The 22,694-nt window shown below is 39.7% G+C and overlaps 1 protein-coding gene and 1 long non-coding RNA gene across 3 annotated transcripts in view; one reads left to right on the forward strand and one right to left on the reverse strand.

The window, feature by feature from the left end:
* The window catches only part of ankrd50 (ankyrin repeat domain 50), a 42,331-nt gene extending 31,494 nt beyond the window's left edge, over positions 1–10,837 (forward strand). Inside the window, exons 4-5 of one of the 2 annotated variants that reach the window (XM_074649065.1) lie at positions 4,718–8,253; positions 9,086–10,837. In XM_074649065.1, the coding sequence (XP_074505166.1) occupies positions 4,718–8,250 (3,533 nt within the window). In that variant the 3' untranslated portion in view covers positions 8,251–8,253; positions 9,086–10,837. Of the gene's footprint in view, positions 1–4,717 lie in introns of both variants that reach the window. The other variant, XM_074649064.1, reaches the window with a different exon arrangement.
* On the reverse strand, positions 1,074–11,998 carry LOC141775574 (uncharacterized). Its single transcript, XR_012595620.1, has 3 exons — positions 11,817–11,998; positions 1,761–1,880; positions 1,074–1,643 (listed from the first exon to the last, which is right to left on the reverse strand). It is a non-coding gene; the product is annotated as an uncharacterized LOC141775574 (long non-coding RNA).
* Positions 11,999–22,694: the final 10,696 nt, after the last annotated feature.

Here is a 22,694-nt window from a genome sequence, read left to right on the forward strand (position 1 = left end):
CGCAAAGAACGTGCCGAATCGGAGCCGCTTGCCATTCTGAAATCCCGGTTGATGAGCTCGGACCTCTAATTTCTCACCACGCATGCACACACGCTGCCTCGTTTGTCATCTGAAAAATGTATCTAGAAGGCAAACAGTCCCTCTTTTGTACGCGGGGCTCCGTCTCTTGTGACTGGTATCCAGTTCTGTAACGAGCAGCAGCTGGCTCAGAGGCCTGTACTCGGGAGCTGCATCCCTCACCCCGATGAATGTGTCATTTGTTGCTTGTTTAGCAGTCGCTTTTGTTCAGACTCTGAACCATCCTCTCTCACACACACATAAATAGCCTCAACACACACAATACTCAGCCACAGTTTGTATAGCCCACTTATAATCATGCAAAACCCAGGCCTTGTGTGTTGAGTGTTGAGTGTTGGGTTTTGGAAAGAAAGAAAATGGCTCTTGGAAGGCATTTGAACATTTGTAGCCAATGAAAGTTCTTGCATTCTTATGCAGTACTTAATAGTAGTTCCTGTTACACCACAGTCATCAAATGCAGGTTGGATGATTTCCCCCTGTGGTTGTTTTTACTGCTTTATCTGCAGGAGTGGGCCAGTAATAATGCCATGACTTCACAGTTGACATCCAAGCCGTATGAAGTGATGTCTGCTGATGACTAAAGTGGAAATTGTAGGTCATTTTCTACCATGTGCAGTAACTGAAAGAAGGTCTTTTTTGGTGTGTTCTCACTTGGAGGATCTTGCTTGTTCTCTTCTTTTATTTCTTGCATATAGGAATTAATTATTTTTATCCAAGCAAGTGCTTTTTTTTCGTGGTGGCTGCAGTCAAATGTCTGTGTCCTCCTCCCCTCCTCCAGCTTTCCTCGTCACTGTATCTTCATAATTGGCGTGTCAGCGACCGTGGAATGTTGGAGAAACTGTTTATCATAAACTGCAGCACAGAAGCATTTCTCTTTTGTTCCCCGGAGAAAATATTCATGATAGAGTAACATCTCCAGAATTGGGCTGAAATGCACACGCAATGTTTTTCTTAGTCCCCCTGTGAATAGAACAAATCAACATCAAGACAAAGTATTAAATGTCACACTTTATTGTAGTCACTCGCTGGGTAAAGACATTTTTTTCTTTTTTCTTGGTCCTTGTTTTTCCCCGTTTATGGCCTCTTCCCCTCTCTCAGCCAGTGGGTTTCCTGTCCCAACTGGAGCAAACCCAGAATGTCCAAAGAAGGATTGGGTCCAGAGGGAGGACAGTCAGTGACCTCCAAGTCACACACCATAGGCAGGGGATCATACCGAGCAGCAGATGTATTTCTTTAAACATAAATTGTAAATGCAAATTTGATACAGCATGCCTGTGTCGACTGAGACACTTGTGATTGTGCATTAGCCTGAAAAACAGGGAAAGGAAGCATGTACGCCAGCTAGTTTGGCCTTTAAGCTAAACAAAAGAGAATTAAGAACCTGACATGAAACAAAAGGCTGGAGACAATAAGGAGGGGGAGAGTGAGAAATCCTCTGATGATTGCATGATAGGCTGAAATGTGATCTTTAATGCTTGAAGTTTGAGCCAGAGGAGTAGTGAGTACACTGAGAACAGGAATGCACATTAGACTCATAATGGCCCGTTACAGTTCGTTCCGTGGTCCTGTCAAAATGAGAAATCAGAGTCAGGATTTTGAATATACACAAAATTGTTAATGGTTTTTGGTGTTCAAAAGTGCTTGAGTGTTTTTACTTATCTATAGCTACTATGCATGCTTACCGTGTATCTGTCTCTTGTAATGTCCGTGACTTGAGTGCTGGTACAGGGGGTCATGGAGCCAGAGAGAAGAGGGTGAAGGGAGGGTGGAAAATGCGCACAGTCACTGAAAACAAAGACAGACTGAAAGTAGGTTAGGGTCATTGAGTTTTTGTAGTGATTGAGCAATTATATGGTAAAATGCTGGAGAATGATACTTTGCAGCTTTATTTGTTTAAAATGTTTGCACAGCTGTCATACAGTAGGTTATATTTATGGACGTGGATATTCATAGTAATAATTTTTTGTATTTGAAAGGTTTTTGACAGAGTTAGCATGCAGCTTTACCCGTGATGTCTAGCTCTGCTTTTCCTGGCAATGTGTGAAACCCAAAGTGTTTCCATTCTTTACTGTATGTGTAGTGTTTACCAAGTTGGATTTAAAATGTGAGAGTGCAGGTCGTATCCACGCCGACCATCTCGTTTCGGCTCGCTGCGGCCGGCTAGTTTGTTTTGGTTGAAGGGTACGGAACGGATATGACGTCATGTTACTCAGACAACAATAATAAAGGCGGCAACTTCCTTTTACCTCTGCATAGACTGAAATAAAGCAAATATATCGATTCTGACATTAAAAATGTATTTCAAAATCGTAAAGAAATTGCGATATATACAGGTGAATAATTTTTTTTCCCCCACCCTATTAGGTAATGTGTCTGTAAAAAAGTCAGACTAAAGAATGTGATTCATTAGAATCAACATCAGTGCTTCCCTGATTCTTATTTTCTGCCATGTATCACAGGATGTAATTGCACATAGTCAGTATCTGAGGTGTGAATGCCTTAATTTACCCTGCGTTATCACAGTTTGAATTATAACGAAGGCCTCAAGGACAAAGCAACAGAGGATTATTGTGAGGCACAGTTAGTGGAGGCGTGCTTATCTTAAACAAACTCAGGAGTAGATGATAAAGAAAACCCATCGCTCCTTCTGTTTACCAGGGTCTGTTGTTCAAACTGTCAGTACCTGCTTGGGAACAACTCTCGTTAAACTCATCAGGTCTGTTATCTGGCTTCCAGGTGTGGTTAGCACCGGTCCTGTGTGGAGTAAGATTTCACAGCCTTTTCTACCCACACAATAGCAGTCAGATGAACAGAGCGCTGCCTCAGGCTTGGTGACAGTGATTCATATTATGTACAGGGAAATGTGTTATATAATCAAAGCAATCACAGTTACTCTTAAGGATAAAAGTGCTGGTACTGAATTTGACAAATTCTTTTCAACAAAATCTCTAAAGGGTAGTTTCCTGTCAGTACATAAACTGTTCAGTCAGTAATGAGATGCTATAATGAGATTTAATTACCTGACTTTGAAAAGGTTAATGTTAATCAGTCCATGTTCTGCCTGGCAAAGTACACCTTTTTAGGGAGAAAAATGCGACTGTTTGTTCCCATAGTAGGAGGCCTGTTAGTCATTGTGAAAAACATTATGTCAATATCACTGAGAGCCTCTGGTGACATTTTTTTCCTGTCCCAGTAACCCAGAGAACCATGGGAACTGTAAATATAAGTATGCAAAAATGCTCTCCTTGCCCTCTGGCTGGCTACACAGACCATGAACAGATTGTTTTAGCATGGAGGAAAGTTCACTTTATGCCCATTAGCCGAGGCCATTATGGGGCCATTTTTCCACGTCTCAGAGAGGAATTCCCATTAAAGATCATTCATTAAAGGCCCACTGTGATAATTTCTAAAGGTCTGTGCTGGGAGCATGTAGCACGATAATAATTGAGGCACTGGAGAGATGTTTTACAGACCACTGATGTGCTACTGGCATGGAAATGATGTGTCCCTTGCTCTCCTCCAGTTTGATTCTTGTACATCTTCAGCCCTTACTACAGATTTGCTCCTGCTGATTAAGTGCTAATAAACTCTACAGTCAATGGACAGATTAAATGACCAATCAACTCAATTTAAGTGTTGAAACAACTTCTATTTTTTTCTCAGGTTTTTTTTTTCTTTCTAAGACTGGTGCTTAGTTTTTCTTTTGATGTGTATTTATACATTTAGTTTTGCAGTACATGTATAAGCAACAGCACAGGTATATTTTAATATTATGTAGTCATTATTTCAGTCATGTTTTTTACTGAATAATTGCTGTTTTCTAGGGCTATCCCCTCTTAGTTGATTAGTCGACTAATTGGTCGTTTTGGTTTTGGTGGATTAAGATTTCGTTAGTTGTTTTTTTATGATTTTTTTTCATGCTAAATTACCTTTTTACAAGAAACTTATGAGCACATCTCTGGTAAACACAAGATTTAAAGTGGTGCTTTTGTGTTATTCTTTGTGGAGGAACTGTGGAGTTACAGTTTTACAGATCTGTCGTTTAAATAAACTAATCGATTAGTTGACAAAATCCTGAGTGTTAGTTGACTAATGATTTCTTGGGCTTAGGATAGCCCTACCGTTTTCATCCTCACACGAGCACAGTCTAAATTATTACAGCTGAAATTGCTTTCTACATCAGAGACAATGTAGTGCACTAATTGCTACCATTTTTTCCCCCATAGTTCTTTATGGACTAAACTGATTGTGAACTCCTGCTGATCATGTCTGCTTCCAGCAGCCAGAGGGGTTATGCACTCAATTCCTCTGAAAGGTTTTTTCTTTAACAACATGGCTTTACTGTTAATTATCCTATGCCTTTGGATAATTGGGTTAAGCCAACCTTAAATTTCCTAAGGTACAAGATCAGTGGATAAATACTGAGTATGATCTCAAGGTCAGACATAAGATAATTACTCAAGGGGCACTGTGGGGAAAGTAACACTATTCGTCATCAGCTATGATTTCTACAATCACTGCCACTACCTCTTTTCACATTCTTCATAAACTGGCCTTATTTTTGAAGTGTCTTTTTTTAAATCCTCTAGATTATTCATTTGTCATCAGACTCCTCTAATGTCCATTTCTTTTCTTACAGGATTCCGCAAAATCAGCCTTGATGATCTGCGCAAGGCCTACATCGTCAAGGATGTGCAACAGTACATCCTCCACAGGCTGGACCAGGAGGAGGCCCTGAGGCAGCACCTGACCAAGGAGACAGCCGAGATGCTCAACCAACTCCACATCAAAAGCAGCGGCTGCTTCCTCTACTTGGAGCGTGTGCTGGATGGCGTGGTGGAGAACTTTATCATGCTTCGCGAGATCCGTGACATCCCTGGCACCCTCAATGGCCTCTACCTGTGGCTCTGCCAGAGACTATTTGTCAGAAAACAGTTTGCCAAAGTCCAGCCCATCCTTAATGTAATCCTGGCAACGTGCAGGCCACTTACGGTCAAGGAACTGTACCATGCAGTCTGGACCAAAAACATGACACTGACTATGGAAGAGTTTCAGAAAAAGATGGACATTCTCTCCAAGTTGTTGGTCGATGGCCTTGGGAATAGTAAAATCCTTTTTCACTACAGTTTTGCAGAATGGCTACTAGATGTTAAGCATTGCACCCAGAAGTACTTGTGCAATGCAGCAGAGGGACATAGGATGTTGGCGATGAGTTACACTTGCCGGGCAAAGCAGCTCAAACCACTCGAAGTGCAAGAATTTGCACTGCACCTTGTCAATTCCAATCTGCAGATTGAGCCATTTAATCTGGCTCTTTGGATGGTTTGGAATGGAACTCCTGCTAAAGACTCTCTGACCACCTCCATACCGAGAGAACAGGAGGTCCTGCAACTTCTGGTCAAAGCTGGAGCTCATGTAAACAATGAGGACGACCATGCATCGTGTGTTGTACAACAGGCCCTGGAAAGAGAGGACTCAATACGGACATTACTTGACAACGGGGCATCTGTGAACCAGTGTGACTCCAGTGGGAGAACTCTGCTGGCCAACGCTGCATACAGCGGAAACCTTGATGTGGTCAACTTGCTCATATCTAGAGGGGCAAACATGGAGCTGGAAGACAACCATGGACAAACGGCACTTACTCTTGCTGCGAGGCAGGGCCACACCAAAGTGGTCAACTGCTTAATTGGTTGTGAGGCCAACATAAACCACACAGATCATGATGGATGGACAGCCCTGCGCTCAGCAGCTTGGGGTGGACATTCAGAGGTAGTATCTGCGCTGCTTTATGCTGGTGCCAAAGTGGACTGTGCTGATGCTGATGGTAGAACTGCTTTGAGAGCTGCTGCTTGGGGAGGTCATGAAGACATAGTATTGAACCTTCTTCAGCACGGGGCTGAGGTCAACAAGGCAGACAATGAAGGAAGAACAGCTCTCATCGCAGCAGCATACATGGGACACAGAGAAATCGTTGAGCACCTCTTGGAGCACGGGGCCGAAGTTAATCATGAAGATGTGGATGGAAGGACTGCCCTCTCGGTCGCTGCTCTCTGTGTTCCTGCAAGTAAAGGCCATGCTTCTGTTGTGAGCCTTCTGATTGAAAGGGGAGCAGAGGTTGACCACTGTGATAAAGACTGCATGACTCCTCTCCTTGTGGCTGGCTATGAAGGACATGTCGATGTAGTTGATCTGCTTTTGGAAGGTGGGGCTGATGTGGATCACACAGACAACAATGGTCGCACTCCTCTTCTTGCTGCTGCATCAATGGGCCACGCCTCTGTTGTCAACACATTACTTTTCTGGGGGGCTGCTGTTGATAGCATCGACAGTGAGGGAAGGACAGTCCTGAGCATTGCATCTGCTCAGGGTAACGTGGAGGTGGTCAGAACTCTGCTGGACAGAGGTCTGGACGAGAATCACAGGGACGATTCAGGCTGGACCCCGCTACACATGGCTTCATTTGAGGGCCACCGCCAAGTGTGCGATGCCCTTATTGAGCAAGGTGCTCGTTGTACAGAGGTTGATAATGATGGTAGAATACCGCTGATATTATCTGCACAAGAGGGACATTATGACTGTGTGCAAATTCTTCTGGAAAACAAGTCATGCATCGACGAGAGGGGATACGATGGGAGGAATGCTCTCAGGGTGGCTGCACTGGATGGCCACAGGGACATTGTTGAACTGCTGATGAGCCACGGTGCTGATATAGATCACAAAGACGCAGACGGACGCCCAACACTCTACATATTGGCACTTGAAAATCAGCTGGCCATGGCAGAGTATTTCCTTGAAAATGGAGCAAATGTGGAAGCTTGTGACACTGAGGGCAGAACGGCCCTCCATGTGTCCTGCTGGCAAGGGCATGTTGAAATGGTGAGGCTGCTGATCAACTATCATGCTGATGTGAACGCCTGTGACAATGAGAAGCGATCTGCCCTCCAGTCTGCTGCATGGCAAGGACACACGAAAGTCGTGCAGTTTTTGATAGAGAACGGCACACATGTGGATCATACGTGTAACCAGGGAGCAACAGCACTAGGCATAGCTGCACAAGAGGGTCACATTGATGTTGTGCAAATACTTCTTGAAAATGGGGCCGACCCCAACCACGCTGATCAGTTTGGACGCACAGCAATGAGAGTGGCAGCAAAGGGTGGCCACTCAATGATCATAAAACTTCTGGAAAAGTATGGGGGCACAACTCTTAACGGCTGCAATCCCTCCCCAGTACACACCATGGAAGAAAAAACACCATTGGCTATGACTGGCAAGATGCAGTCCCTCACCATTAAATCAAGTAGCTCTGGTAGCACCGGGGCAGGAGATATGCAGTCGTCTGGACGTGGTTTACCCAATGGACCTGTCCATGCTTTCAGTTCACCATCAGAATCTCCTGATTCTACTGTAGATAGGCAGAAATCCTCCCTTTCAAATAATTCCCTCAAGAGTTCAAAGAACTCCTCCTTGAGAACCACATCATCCACAGCCACAGCCCAGACTGTGCCCATCGATAGTTTTCATGGACTGACATTCACAGAACAAATCCAACAGCACTCACTGCCTCGCAGCCGGAGCAGACAGTCTATTGTGTCCCCTTCCTCTACGACTAAGTCCATTGGTCAGCCGCCATCATCTCCATCCAATGACTTTGACTGGTCTCAGTTAAAATCTGGTCTCAAGTCAACAAAGGGAAGTAAGACCGGAAATGGGACATCGAACAGTAAGGGAGACAAGAAAAAAGTCAAGAACAGCGGATCATCCCAAGGTCAGGTTCTCGAGTACGAGATGACACAGTTCGACAAGAGGATTGCTCTCAACAAATCAGTAGCGAACATTTCAGTGAAGGATCCTCATTGCAAGATCGTGATTGGTGGTTCAATTCGGCAGGAAAGGGGGCAAAGTCAAGATCAATTATTTATCCAACAGCAGAGCAGTGCTGAGAAGAAGAGGAATGGCATCATGACCAACCCCAACTATCATCTACAGGGTAATCAGGTTTTCCTGAGTAGGGTATCAGTTCCTCGGACAGTACAGAACAGAGGCCACCAGGATGTTCTAGAGAACTATCCCATTGGGGAAACCGAACTAAGCCTTAAACAAGCCCTGAAACTGCAGATTGAAGGATCAGACCCTGGGTTTAACTACAAAAAGGAGACTCCATTATAGCTGGTAAGAGATATTTTTCAAAATTGTCCTCCAGTATGTGCTGTTGTTGAAATACGTCAAGCATTTGTCTCAGCGTTGAAATTAAGGTCAGGATGATGGCTCGTAGGCAATACATTGGCTTGTCTCTTCATTTATAGTGGCAAATAATGAGGCTGATTTTTGGTTGATACTTGATTGCACTCACAACCATCATTAGTTGGATTTAATCGGACTTGCATGAAGAATGCCTCAATCTGCAACCCAGTCTCCTACAAAATTATGCTCCCATACAACTAAAATGCATTCTCAACTACATGTCCAGGGAAACTTATTTTGTCGCGGATTATGGTCGCTGTTTTAAAGAGGACCTATTATGCTTATTTTCAGGTGCATACTTGTGTTTTGGGTTTCTACTAGAACATGTTTACATGCTTTAATGTTCAAAAAAAGGCTTTACTTTTCTCATACCAGCTGTGTTGCAGCACATCTTTTCACCCTCTGTCTGAAACGCTCTGTTTTAGCTCCTGGCCCACTGTTGTAATTGGTTATTACACATTATACCACGTATCCTTCAATGACGTTATTATTCCAAACAACTTCCATTAATGGTAACTCGATACACGCTCGCTGTACTACGTCACTTGCTGCAGCCGTCCGCGGACTTACAAACGTATTTGTGATACGTCGAAGACGAACGTAATCTGCGTCAAAATACGTGTCCTTCTAAACATAATTGAGAATGCATTTTAGTTATACGGTAATGCAACTTTTAGGAGACAGGGTTGCAATCTGGATAAGTAGACCTTTTTTCTTCCCAAACAAAACATTAACTCAAACCATTCCTGTACCGTTTCAGATGTCTTGAATGCCATTCGTCATGCAGACATTGGAGGGGAATGTGCCAAAGCAACCGTTTTCATCTGCATAAAAAAATACTAGATTTTTTTTTCCATCGGTGGGAGACCTCAAAATAATACCTAGGGACGATTGTTGATTGCTGCCTACGGCTTATGTGAACTGATACATCAATGTGCCTACATCTGTTACAGCCTCCTTCATGTATTCATGCAAACTATCATTTTAATTTAATGTAATGCTATTTAATTAACAGTGTATGCACTTTTAAAAGAGTAAAATGACAGACATGCATTTGTTTTATTCACTTTGTATCCCATCCATGTTTTATCAAAGTTTGAGAGAAACATACCAATGCTTTTTTATTATTTTATATTATGTTTGTTCTGTCTACTTTTTCACACTGACAGCAATGTACCACTGAGTACATTGTCACAAGACCAGAGGACATAACAGCAACCGATGCCATGGTATAAATTTAAGCGCATTGATAGTCTGCCTTTCTAGAGACCCCAAATAATCTGTGTTAATCTTGGATCAGTGTGCTAAACCTATGTTGTGTGTAATATGTTAATAGCTATGGCAATTTACTTCACAAGTATATACAAGCATATTTATTTTTGGAAAAAAGCCACTTTTGCTGCATTTTGTGTTGCATTACGCTCTACCATGGTGCTGTGTTCAGAAGTTGCCTGCAGTTATTTTGGACTCCCAATTTTGTTGGTTTTGTGCATTTGTGTATTATTACAAAATATCTAAGAAAGAGGGAGGTTCATTGAAAATGTAAAAAAAAAAAAAAGTTCATTTTGTCCCTATGGGATTTCTCAGTTGCTTGTGTTATTATTTTGTGTGTTCATAAAAAACTATTTAAATAACACATTGTGTACCGTCAGCAACAGTTTGGTGCTAAATGCAGCGATTTCAAGTGAAAGCAGTGATTTAAAAAAAATGCATCTGTCCGCAGAGATACATGTATAACCTACTGCAATGCAAGAAACAAAATCCAAGCTTTGTTTCCTTCTTGTCATGTGGTTAATTTCCAGTAATTCCTGCTGGATTTTTCAGGGGCATGGCACAAAAATGGCTCAAAAAGGGTTCAGCCATTTAGACAACTCATAGCTGTGAATGATATTGTTTGGAATGCAGAGTTGTAAAGCCAAAGTTGAAACAACATAACTCTGTCCCACCTCCTCCCTGTGAGAAGCTGAATATCAGTTCAACAGGACTTAACCCCACGAGAGATGGAGGGGAGGAGGTGACGCTGAGGGAACTGAAACATCTGTTTCTCATGAACTGTGTGGAGCTGCGTTAGCGTTTACAGACTGTGTCATATTTTTTGCAGGCTTTTCATATTGTCAACAGTGAGCTATTTTTTGCCAAGAACTGGGGGGGACTAGAAACCTATCGCATGCACAAACACTTATAAGCCCTAGTGAAAGCTCTCAGCTCTTCAGTACTACAGTAGCTCAAACGTATGCCATGAAGGGTCAATAGAAGGATTCAAGGCAGGATCGGGTCTAGAAAACAGTGTTGGAAAAAACATACTGTATAGTCTTATTAAGCAGTTATCTTGTTTGTCTTGACTGTTTTGTCTGTCATCTTTGATTTGACTGTCAGTGATTGGATTGTAAATAGCTTAACATGTACATTCAACTTTCATTTTAAAAAGAATTCCTGTATTATATGAAGTGGAATTTTCCGATGTATATTAAAGTGCTTAATAAACATATTTGCTTTACTGCTGAAAAATAAATATTTTTGCTAATTTATTCAACAAAATACACAGGACTTGAGGAATGCAATAAATTAAAGGTGCTAAATGCGAGTTTCGGAGCACGTCTATTGCCTCCGCACGGCTCTCAACATGGCAATGTGCAAACAGCGCTAACTGTGCAAACAGCGCTAACTGTGCAAACAGCGATATCGGTGCAAACAACGATATCGGTGCAAACAGTGCTAACGGTGCAAACAGCGCTAGTAGTGCAAACAACGGCAACAGTGCTGACAGAGCTAACAGTGTTTACCGGGGGGGACCAGAGGTTGGGTGCTACGCTTTCGCCATGATGTCGTCTGTCGGGACAGCGTTAGCAGCTGTTACCGCTGTATGAGAGCGGTGGCCATGAGCTAGCCAGTGGGGTGCGCTTAGATGCACGGACATGCACCAAAAGGCACGTGCGGCTGGCCCGGCTATGTCAACAAAACATGGAGAAGTTCAGATTACAACACACAGAGGAAGAGCGACTTCATTCTCTGCTCAGGTAATATTTATCCACTCTGTCTTTAAATAGAAAAATAACTTCAATAATAGTTTTGCTGCTTTGTTAATGCTCCAGATATCACATAGAGAACCTTTAATGTTATGGAAGTCTGAAACCATCTCATTATGGAGGTAGGAGGATATTTAAATTAATATGTCCGTTATCTGAAGTTATACTGAAGGTGATTTTTCACTTCTTTGTCTTTTGGAGGCTGATTAATTGATATTTCTGGAACCGGTAAGCTTGTGTTAGCACTGATGCTCCCTTGAATTTGAAGGAGTCTGCGTTTTTTTAAAGATGGATAATAATATAGACAGTAAAAATCTGTGATTGAGAGGGGAATGACAACTACCAGATATTGACAAATCTGCAGTGACAAATTATTTTGTAATCGATTCCTATCTCCGATACCTCCGAGGCCTTTTTTTTCCACAAACATGTTTCCCCCCCCTCCCCTATGCTGTTAATACCTACTTCACTGTTGGGTCATTTGGTGGTGGAGGGCCAGACCGGGACACTGCAGGCATCACAACACATGGATCAGGCTGAAGTAGAGCAGACACGTGTGCCAAGTGCCATCACCGCCTCCCTTCTCCCCCCCACCCCCCGAGTGCACTCAGTTCATCTCAGTCAAACAGGAGCTGCAAGAGAGATTAAATACAGAGGTATTTATTAGTTTTAATACACATTTCATGACATCTCATAAAATTACAACTTTATATATTCAGAACTGTAACTCCTTGGTTGTCGTTATGAATCATGTATTGCGTCATTCCTCCGTCATTCAAAAGAAATGCATAACATTTTTAGAAACCTCAGCTGTATTTCAAATGCATTTAACTGAATGAGCAGCGTTTTAGCTTCAGGCCTAAACAGTGAGGATTGGACAAAGTTGTTAAACCGACTAATTAGGCTTAATTGCCTTCTCCAAACATCTCATGAAAAAATGTGCCGCAGAGCAGCTAAAGTGGTGTTTAAATTGTTGGACTTTCAGCACAGCCTTTTCTGTATGATTTGAGAGGGGTGGGTGTTAATGAGTAAACCATCTGCTGCTGAAGTCATGTAATATGTACTGTCCAAGCTTGGAGGATCTCCTCATGAACCATCTGCCAATGGCCACATCTGGTTCTTCCCCACCCATGCCCTTGTTTTGGATACAGTGCTAACAAGCTCCCACGCAATATACACAACATGGCGACAGTTGTGGCCGACTCGTTCCAGACACAACTTTAAAAGCCAATGCTCCACATCTCCAGTATGTGCCATCAAGAGCCATGTGCGTGCAGGTTTTCATTCCAGAAAAACACTTAAGCTTTAGATTTCTCTGATTAGCACTTTTTAGCTCTTTTAGAGTGAAACCAGCTGCTTTGTTGTTTGGTTGTACTGAAAAGCTGCATATATAAGGCTCGAAACTGGCTCAAGGTCATTATCAAATAAAGAAAAATGTTGATTGCTTTGTCCTTGTGTGGAACATTTTCCACAGCTCTCTTTAGGAGAAGGACCTTTACAAGAATGCAAACATTGAAAAGATATCTTTGCAGTTTGGCAGGGCTGCGTGCCTGCCATCTTGCTTCCAACTCTCTCAGTGATCACGTCGTGTTTCAGTATAGCTCATCATCACGAGAGTACAGATGTTGTTACAAAACAGTGATACATTAGCCTTGTTGACGAGCCCGTGCATAATGAGACCTGGAGATTTCTATGAGGGTTTTCTAGAAATTCAGTTTTCAGTTGGTGGAAAATGCAAGCATAGTGGGCCAAGTTTTTTTTTTTTTTTTTTAAAGTTAGGAGACTATGTTATGAATGAGCAGATGGGCATATGAGTATATGGTCCAAAAATCGTGTTTCTGTGGAGACATTACCATTTTCATGCTCATTTTTCTTGATCAATCATATGATTGATGGTTGTACACTAATTGCACAGTGGAAACACCACCGCAGACTCAATGTCATGTAATGTAGTTATCAATAAACTTAAATTAGTATGTCATAAAATATGTCATTAAAGTTATAGTGGAGTATGCCATAAAAATGTCATAAAAATTCATAGCATAGTATGCTATAAAAATGTAATGTAAAAAGTAATACTATAGTATAACATAGAAATGCCATACTTGACATACTACACTGACTTTTTGGGGACATTTTTATGACATACCACATTGTAACTTTGTGAATTTTTTTTTACTAACTATACAATGACTTGTTGACATACTGTACTGTGATTTTTTTTATTATTTTTTTCATATGGTTTCTATACTAAGACATATTTGGATATTTTTTTCGACATACTATACTTTGACTTTTTGTATGATTTTTTTTACATACTTTACTATGACTTTTTAGACTTTTTTTAGACATACTATATGACTTTTTTTCTACTAGAATACCATGACTTTTTTTCAAAATCCTATACTATTACTTTTTTTCGTCATACTATACTATTTTTTTTTTTTCAAAATCCTATACTATTTATTTTTTTCAAAATACTATACTATTACTTTTTTCAACATACTATACTATGAGTTTTTATGACTTTTTTACGACATTTTTCAACATATTATAGTATGACTTATTTCACGACTAATTTCAACATACTATACTATGATTTTTTTTCCTACTTTTGTCGAAAGGCTATACTATAATTTATTGTTGTGAAATTTTTCGACATACTATACCATAACCTTTTTTCGTGAGAATTTCCGACATGCTATGCTATGACTCTTTAATGAAATCTTTCGACATGCTATACTATGACTTTTTTTTTCATCAAAATTATCAACATGCTATGCTGTGACTTTTTTCGTGAAATTTTTCGACATACTATACCATGACTTTTTTTAATGAAAATTTTTAACATACTGTACCATGACTTTTTTTTCATGAAAAGTTTCGACATACTATAGTATTATTTTTTTTAAGCCATTTTTTGACAGACTATACTATGAATTTTTTTCGTTTAATTTTTCAACATGCTATACTATGAATTTTTTTCATGAAAGTTTTCGAAATACTATACTATTACTTTTTCCGTGAAATTTTTCGACACTATACTATGACTTTTTTTTTTTTTTTTTTTGACATACTGTAGACATTTTTTATGACATTTTTCGACATGCTGTAGTATAAATTTTTTATGGAACCTTTTCGACATACCATACAATGACTTTTTTTCATGAACATTTTCGACATACTATACTATGACTTTTTTCCTGAAATTTTTCGACATACTATACAATTACTTTTTTCGTGAAATATTTCGACATTGTATACTATGAATTTTTTTTATAAATCTTTTTAACTTACTATACTATGACTTTTTTTTCATGAAATTTTTTGGCATGCGTTGCTATGACTTTTTTATGAAATCTTTTGACTTACTATACTATGACTTTTTTTGGGAAATTTTCGACATGCTATTCTAGGAGTTTCTTTCAGGAAATTTTTCGACATAGTATACTATGACTTTTTTCCGTGAAACTTTTCTATATACCATACTATGACTTTTTTCAATGAAAATGTTCGACACACTATACTGTGAGTTTTTTCCATGAAATTTTTCGACATGCTTTACTAGGATTTTTCTTTGAGAAAAGTTACGACATATACTATGACATTTTTATACTATGACTTTTTACATGAAATTTTTCGACATAGTATACTATGCCTTTTTTTCATGAAAATTTTCAACCAACTATACTATGACTTTTTTCGGGAAATTTGCTGACATACTATGACTTTTTTTCATGAAATTTTCGACATACTATACAATATTTTTTTTTTTACTAAATTCTTCGAAATACTATACTTTGACTGCATCACTTCACTATGACTTTTTTTCGTGAAAATTTTTCGACATACTATATACTATGACTTTTTTTAATAACATTTTCGACATACTATACTGACTTTTTTCATGAACATTTTCGACGTCCTATACCATGACTTGTTTTCATGAAATTTGACACATGCTCTATGACATTTCATGAAATATTTTGACATGCTATAGTATGACTTTTTTCATGAACATTTTCAACATACTATACTATGACTTTTCTTTAATAAAATTTTCGACATACTTTACTATGACTTTTTCCTTGATATTTTCCGACATTTTATAGTATGACTTTTTTCAACATACTATATACTATACTATAGTATGTCGAAACAGTCATAAAAAGTCATAGTATTGTATGCCATAACAAAATATCATAAAACATTTCAGAATATAGTATGCCATAATGTGTAATAAAACATGTTATATAAAATTTCATATTATACATCATTGTCACCAAAAATGTCATAGTATAGTACATAAAAAAAAAATCTCATAGAAAAAGTAGTACACATCTATTTTTATGACACAAATACTGTGGATAAAACGCTTCAGTATACATTTGCAAAACTGACCCTTTCTACAAGTCCCACAGTATACAGTAAGTATCTGAGTGACACTGTTTAACAGTCCATCTTGTCAGACCATTTTTATTTTCCAAATGTTAATTGCTGTTCTGGGAAACTGGCATCCGCACACAAATAAATAGTCAACTCCTGCATGATCAATGCCAGCAGTGATTTGGTGAGGAGGCAGCCAAGTGTCAGACTCATGGAGAAATTTTAAAAAGAGGTATTTAAATCTGTCCATCCATTTTTATAATGACACAAGTGCAGCCATGCAGAGCCCTTCATCACACCGGGCTTCAAATTAGATTGACTGCCGTTGACAGTGTTTGAGCGTTGTTCAAACTGTGAGCTGAAAAAGGTGATTCTTTTCCAAACTCACAGCAATTACTTGACAATACTGAAGAGGAAACTATTGCATTTCAAGTATTTTGAATGGAAATCCATGTTGTAGTTGGAGGTCCACTGACCTTGAGAGAAGCCTCAAATGTATTCACAGCTACATTCACTAATTGCTATATAGTTTACCATAATTTAGAAATCAGGGTGAATCAAAGATTTTCCGTTGTTTCCCTTTCTTTATGAATGAGATCCTTTTTCTATTCGACTTTTTTCCAAGACAGACTTTGGCTGACCTAGCAGCTGCTCTTAAAGTGAGATGATGTAACTTTTTGAAGGAAGGAATAACTGATTGATTCTCTCAGAAATGAAAAGTTGAACTTGGAGGGAATAAAACACACCCTTGCTCAATTCAATACACTCTGGTGTTACGCTGCTACAACCTATAGGCTAAACTTGTTATGACAATTAGCCTATGATGGTTAACGTTATCTAACGTTAGCAAACATTAGATATACATAGTTGTTTAATTTACATTAAAGAGTCAGTTCACCAACTTTATGACTTCTCTCTACAGTACAACAATTTAGTCTGTACCATTATCAATTGCCATTTGTGGCCACTGTTCAGCAAAAAATAAATGAGATCGCTTTAAGAGAGGGTAGGCTTATGTCCCTCAGCAGAATATATTGAGATTCCCCATCCAGATTTTGTAAATCAAGTGATTTGTTACTAACCTATTTTATTGGTCAAGGATTTGCAACATCAACAGCTCTCTGGCGTGGCCTCTTTGACCTGTAGCGGACAGAAAACGTTACACTTTTTAACTAAAGAGATCAGAGAACTGCAACTATTAATGAAGGCAACTTCTGTATTAGCAGGCAAAGAGCTGGAATAATAAGCCTGCATGGCTAAAACTGCCCTTATGATGTAATATGAATATTTGAAGCTAATAGAAGCTTCTGTAGTCTAGCTAGTTTAGTCCAGCCAAATCAAGTGACAGTTACATGTTGGTTGATTGCCCACATTTTGTTCCAGCAAAATCCCTGTTTGTGACTACAACATATCCCTCCACAGCAGCACAGTAAGGAAATATAATGCGAGAACACACAAAGTATGAATTTTGATGCTAAAAGGCTGTAGCTTTGGAAAATATCACTCATACGATACGATAATACGATAGGTCTGAAATTTGTTTTGCATCACACCAGCTCCATTTGCAACATCACAGAAAGGACATGCATACATTTAAACATTACAATCACAGAAGACGATATTCAGGGCCCTTCAATGTACATTTGATCTGGGATTATTAGGCTCCATATTTAGTTTTAGGATTGACTGGTGTACAAAAGAGTGCTTCTTCAGTCTAACCTTATTAAATCGTGGAACCCTGTATCTCCGATTTGATGGTAACAATTCATATTCACTGTTCAAAACATGATTGGGGTCAGAGACGATGGTGTTAGCCAGCCTTAATATGTTATTATGATAGGCTGAGGGGGTTGACCTACAATCTTTGAGCAGATTTTCATTTGGTGCAGCAGTTTTGACTTTAAAGTAGTGGACAAACTCTTGTACCATGTAGTATAACAAAACTCAGAGTGCTAAATTCCTGTCATGACTAGTTTCTGGTAGCCTTGTAAACTCTCAAGCCTTGATTCCTATTCATGAGAGGCTGTGCAAACCTGTTTTCCACACCTCCCTCCTAAACAATTGATGATGTTCTCGACGACAGCCATAATTCATAGAACCACAGTTACATTTATAACTTTTGCTTCAGTTCCAACAACCTCCAAAGTGAGTTTAAAAGCCAGAAATCTCTGAATCTCCTGAAGCAGTCATTGAGTCATTGGTATTGATCAGAAACCCCATCATCCCCCTACAGATACATTATGATCACTTTGTGCTATAGGGCAGTATAAATCTTAGTTATAGCCCCAATAAACTCTTGGACTCCCACAATGCCAACAAGCAGTAATCACAAAGTTGGTTTCAGATACTGGCGTGACAGAGCAGCCTGCTGAATTTTATACCCTCTATTGGCAACAGTTCAAACACAGAGCGTTTGAGATGAACAAGGCCATTCTAGTCTGGATTTGTGTCAGTGTAGTACAGCAGGTGGGTATTCACGAGCCCCGCGGGTACCAAGCATTTAAAACACGGCTTAACAGACCTGCTTGTGCTCATCTGCTTTCATAAACAGCTCTTAGATCCATCAAAAGGACTGAATGTACTTTTATGAATGCATTTTTTTACAAAAGGAAGGTTTTAAAAGACCTTTTCAAACTGTACTGTTGCAGGACAGCCTCATCTCAAAAAGCTGAATAAAAAATAAGCCAGTGCTTAAAACAGGCAGCTATGAAAGGAGTCTCCGCTCGACAACAATGAAGTAACTCACTGCCAACAAAGCTGGAGAATGAGAGATTAAACATACTGTATTCCTCTTTGTTGCCTGTTTACATAATCCCTACAGTCTCTCATCAAGGAGCGTGGATGAAAAGCTTTCATCGACTCTCTGTGGAAAACCCATCTTCTTCTTTGAAGTTCAACACAGTGGCCCGACATGCACACAGGTGTTCCACTTTCACTAAACACTGAACAGGAGTAAAACACCTGACGGTGAAATCTAAAGTCAAAATATCTGTCTCTTGGGAGACAAAACACTGACAAAAAAATTGAGCGTGGGTGAGTTGGCTAAAGTGCACCGTCATATTCCACATCATTAATCATTATGGCTGAAGCCAAGGACAATAAATGGACTAGAGCTCTACACAATGAAAGGGATGTAGCTCCACAGACCGAGATATTCTGGTGTCAGACAAAAGCAGTTGCCTGTTAAACCAGAGAGATCAGTTTGCCATAGCTCCATGCTTTCTCTTCATCACACTCATGTAAACCTTGTATCTCCAAAATGTCAGCTTTTTGAGAAACTTAGAAAAACAGCATTGTGTACAGCTTGAAGACAATCCAGTTTTCAAGCCACTCAGTGTTTTTGTAAAGGTTTTATAATCCCAAGAGGTCAGAGAATTTTCCCAACCCATGGAGCATATAATCCTCTCATTCGCCCCTACTGGAGTTACGAGGTTTACTGTAAGAAGCAGCTGGGAATTGCAAGCTTTAAATACATATGGGGGAGAAAGCTCTCTTTTTAAGGAGTGTCCTGTTTACTGGGTGGTACAATATAATAATCATAAAACAAGATGCAGTTATCAGATAAAAAAAGCTGAAGATGAGAAAGATGAAGTTGAAAAGTTCACCAGTGAAGCAGACAAATGCAAACAGTCACATTCAGCTTGTGGCCATGTTTCAATGATAGAGGAAAACTATGAGTAACCAAGTCCAATAGTATTCTGATTGTTGTTCCATTGATAAAGTATTTCTCTACTAGAAGCTGATTTTCCAAAGTTTGTCTTAAGCCTAGGAATTTCCAAAAGAAGACTGTACATGTGTGAGTCCCAATGACAATTGGAACTGAAGGAATCTGAAAACGTATTTGAAGGCAGGTACATACATAAAAGGAATTTCACTACGGTTGGCCCTCGGCATTGGAGACCGACACACAGGGTACCCCTCTTGCGTTACTTTTCGATGGACCAGGGACGGAGTGTCAATATAAGCTTGTTACATGCATAGTGTCCTTTCAAAATAAACTTCTGTTTTCACAGGAAGTTAGGTGTTTAAAGACTGATGTGACAAAACAACGTCTATTAACGCCGCGGGTGGGTTTGCATTAGAGTTAGTTGAAAGCCTGGTTCGTCACATACTATCGCTAAAAGGTGCCTCCGTGCATCGGTTCCCAATGCCAAGGCGCACAGCCCAATCAGCGGTATTTGACGAGTGGGGAGAGAGAAAGGGTTTAATGTACTTACACAGAAATAGAAAAACAGCTAGTGACAAGGACAACAAAGCTGGACAAATAAAGGTAAAGAATAGACAGGACTGTTATTTACACGAGTAGTGAAAAAAAAGGTGTATATACATATTATAGAATAATATATAAAGAGCACCAATGACCAACAATAAAATAATAAATAAAACAACAACAAATATATTACAAGTCAAGTGATCTGTTAATTGTAATACAAATAGTGCCTATAAATAAATACTGAATCATGGACTGGATGATTATGTACAGTATGTGATGAAAGAAATGGCACCGTAATCCAGGAGCTTCTTCAAGAGACAGTGAAAACGGCAGAGCATCTCTAGCTTCCATAATGTGACGTATTACTGAGTGGAACAGAATATGTGGGTGAGGTAACATTTGGAGAGGGATTTGATTAAATGGGTTGACTGTATCATACAAAAGTGGGAGTAGCTCAGAGAACATGAGTCTCTAAAGACTCACAGCACTGCAGAGGTGGAGACGAGTGTTCACCTCCACCCACAGCTCCTTCCTTAGATCACATAGTGAGGGCAGAGGAAGAAATGAACAAATTCCACCTCAATCACAGTCTTTCAGCATTTGTTTTGTTGCAGTAAAGCAACACTAGCTACTATGACGCACAAGCTAACAGTTTTCAGGAGTAGAAAAAAGTTTTTTTTTTATATATCAATACTCTTTCTTTATTTGGCATATAGGTACTGTACCAAGAGATAACACCATTAATGTAGGGCGCAGGAAAAGAACATTTTATATTTCTCTGGTTCTTTTAGGCATGAGGGTTAACTGGGAATATAAACTACAACATCATACTCAAGAATTGCGAGAAGTGTAAATTGTACCTTTCTATTTTTTGTTAAATACTGTCACTAATAAATGTTATTAATCGGACACTTAACAAAAGCTACATTTTTCAAATTCCAAGATATCTATAGGTGGATACTTTTTAAAATGTAAAATCATTCAGATCCCATTTGGTCCTAATTAACGTGGCATTAGACAGAATGTTTTTGCATCATTGGGCAAACAATTCCATAATTACCTTTCAGCATATTAAGGGTCACAAATAATAATTCAATCAGCGCTGCCTATTGACCGTTTGATCAACAGCTGCTCAGAGACAGCAGGCTCCAGCTCGGCTCTGATTGGTTGTTTTCCTCCGGTCTGTGAAATCTTGCAGATGCCATTAGGAGCACCGGAGAACATAGAGGCACATTTTTTTTTTCAGATTACCTGTGTCATGAACTACTGTCAGGATATAGTGATCAATTTATAAAAATGACTTTTTTTAATCATATTTGCTTCATTTCTACCCACTGCTGCTTTAATCTGACAAAAAACTAATATTTCCAAATTCCAAGATACTTAAAATGTAAAACCATTCAAAATAAAACTAGAAAGCCATGTGAAGTGTACAATCAGTTTTAGATTGATCTTTGTAAGCATCAAAAACCAGGTTGAGTTGTGTTTGCATTTGTGTAGAAATGTAGCGCCATCTGCACATAACTGAAATCCACAAATATTCTTAACATTTGGTCATAATTAGTAATGTAAATTATAAAAGGGACAGGACCTAAGAATCCTGAGGATCTCCTGTACTGATGAGTGCACAACTTCATCCACAACATACTGAAATCTGTTTTACAAGCAATGTCTGAACCACCTACAGTTAAGGAGTTACCAAAGCCAGTTTCTGTAAAGCATTTCAACAGCATGTGGTATGGGCATCAAACGCCTAGACAGATCAATAAACACAGCACCACGATGTTAATTTTTATCTAAGCGGGAATGATCATTGACGCTCTGTGAACCCCCCCACAGCTCCTTCCTCCCTTCCGAGTTTCACTTTAGCTGAGCACAAACAGAACAATGAGAAGCAGATTCGCTTGAAACACAGCGTTTGCTCATCAAGCTGAGAAAAGTGAGCACCACCTGGGTGTTTTATTGGTACTGAGCTGCTAAATCGGCTTATTATGCAGAGCTATTATCACCGAGAGTAGAGGAAATTTCACAGTGTTGGCAAAGGTTCGCTCTCTCACTCCCTCTACCTGGCTCCGTCTCTCTTCTTGGCTCCGTCTCCTTTATTTTTTCCTTTTTTACTTGCTTCCAGTCTATTTGTGTTTCTTCCTGTCACTCTTTCTCCCCTGTTCATCATCTTTGTTTTTCTCTATCTTGTTTTTTTCTCTCTCATCCTCTATGTCTATATTCTGAGTAATCTCTCTTTCCTGCATGGTCTCTGTCATTTTCCTTTCCCATGCCCGCGTCCTCTGTGATTCTTCCTCTTTTTTTTGCATTTTTTCCCCTCTCCCTGTCTGATTTCTTGGCTTTGTTATCCTCCCTTTGACCCCCCTTTTCCATATTTTATTAATTTTCCTGTCTCTCTTTGCCGTTTTCCCTCTTGCCCTGCTTCTTTGTCGTGGCTCATTCTCTCTCTTTTCATGCCACTCACTCATGTGCTTTTTATTCCGTTATTGTGGACTCTTTCTCTTCCGTCTTTTCATTTTTCTTTCACTGTGCCTTTTAGATCTTTCTTCTTACTCTTATTTGTCATGTCCGCCTTCTCTGTCGCCCTTTTCTCTCTTTGTCTGTTTTTCGCCCTCCCCTCTTCCCTCCGTCGGCAGCGAGCAGCCCTCTCCTCGCCACGGCTGCTGCAGAGTTCATCTCAGGACAAAACCCAGCTCTGCTGCTTCTGCTGCTCTTGTTGCACAAACACCGTTTGTCGACTA

Source organism: Sebastes fasciatus, chromosome 10 (assembly GCF_043250625.1).
Source record: "Sebastes fasciatus isolate fSebFas1 chromosome 10, fSebFas1.pri, whole genome shotgun sequence".
Classification (NCBI taxonomy): domain Eukaryota; kingdom Metazoa; phylum Chordata; class Actinopteri; order Perciformes; family Sebastidae; genus Sebastes; species Sebastes fasciatus.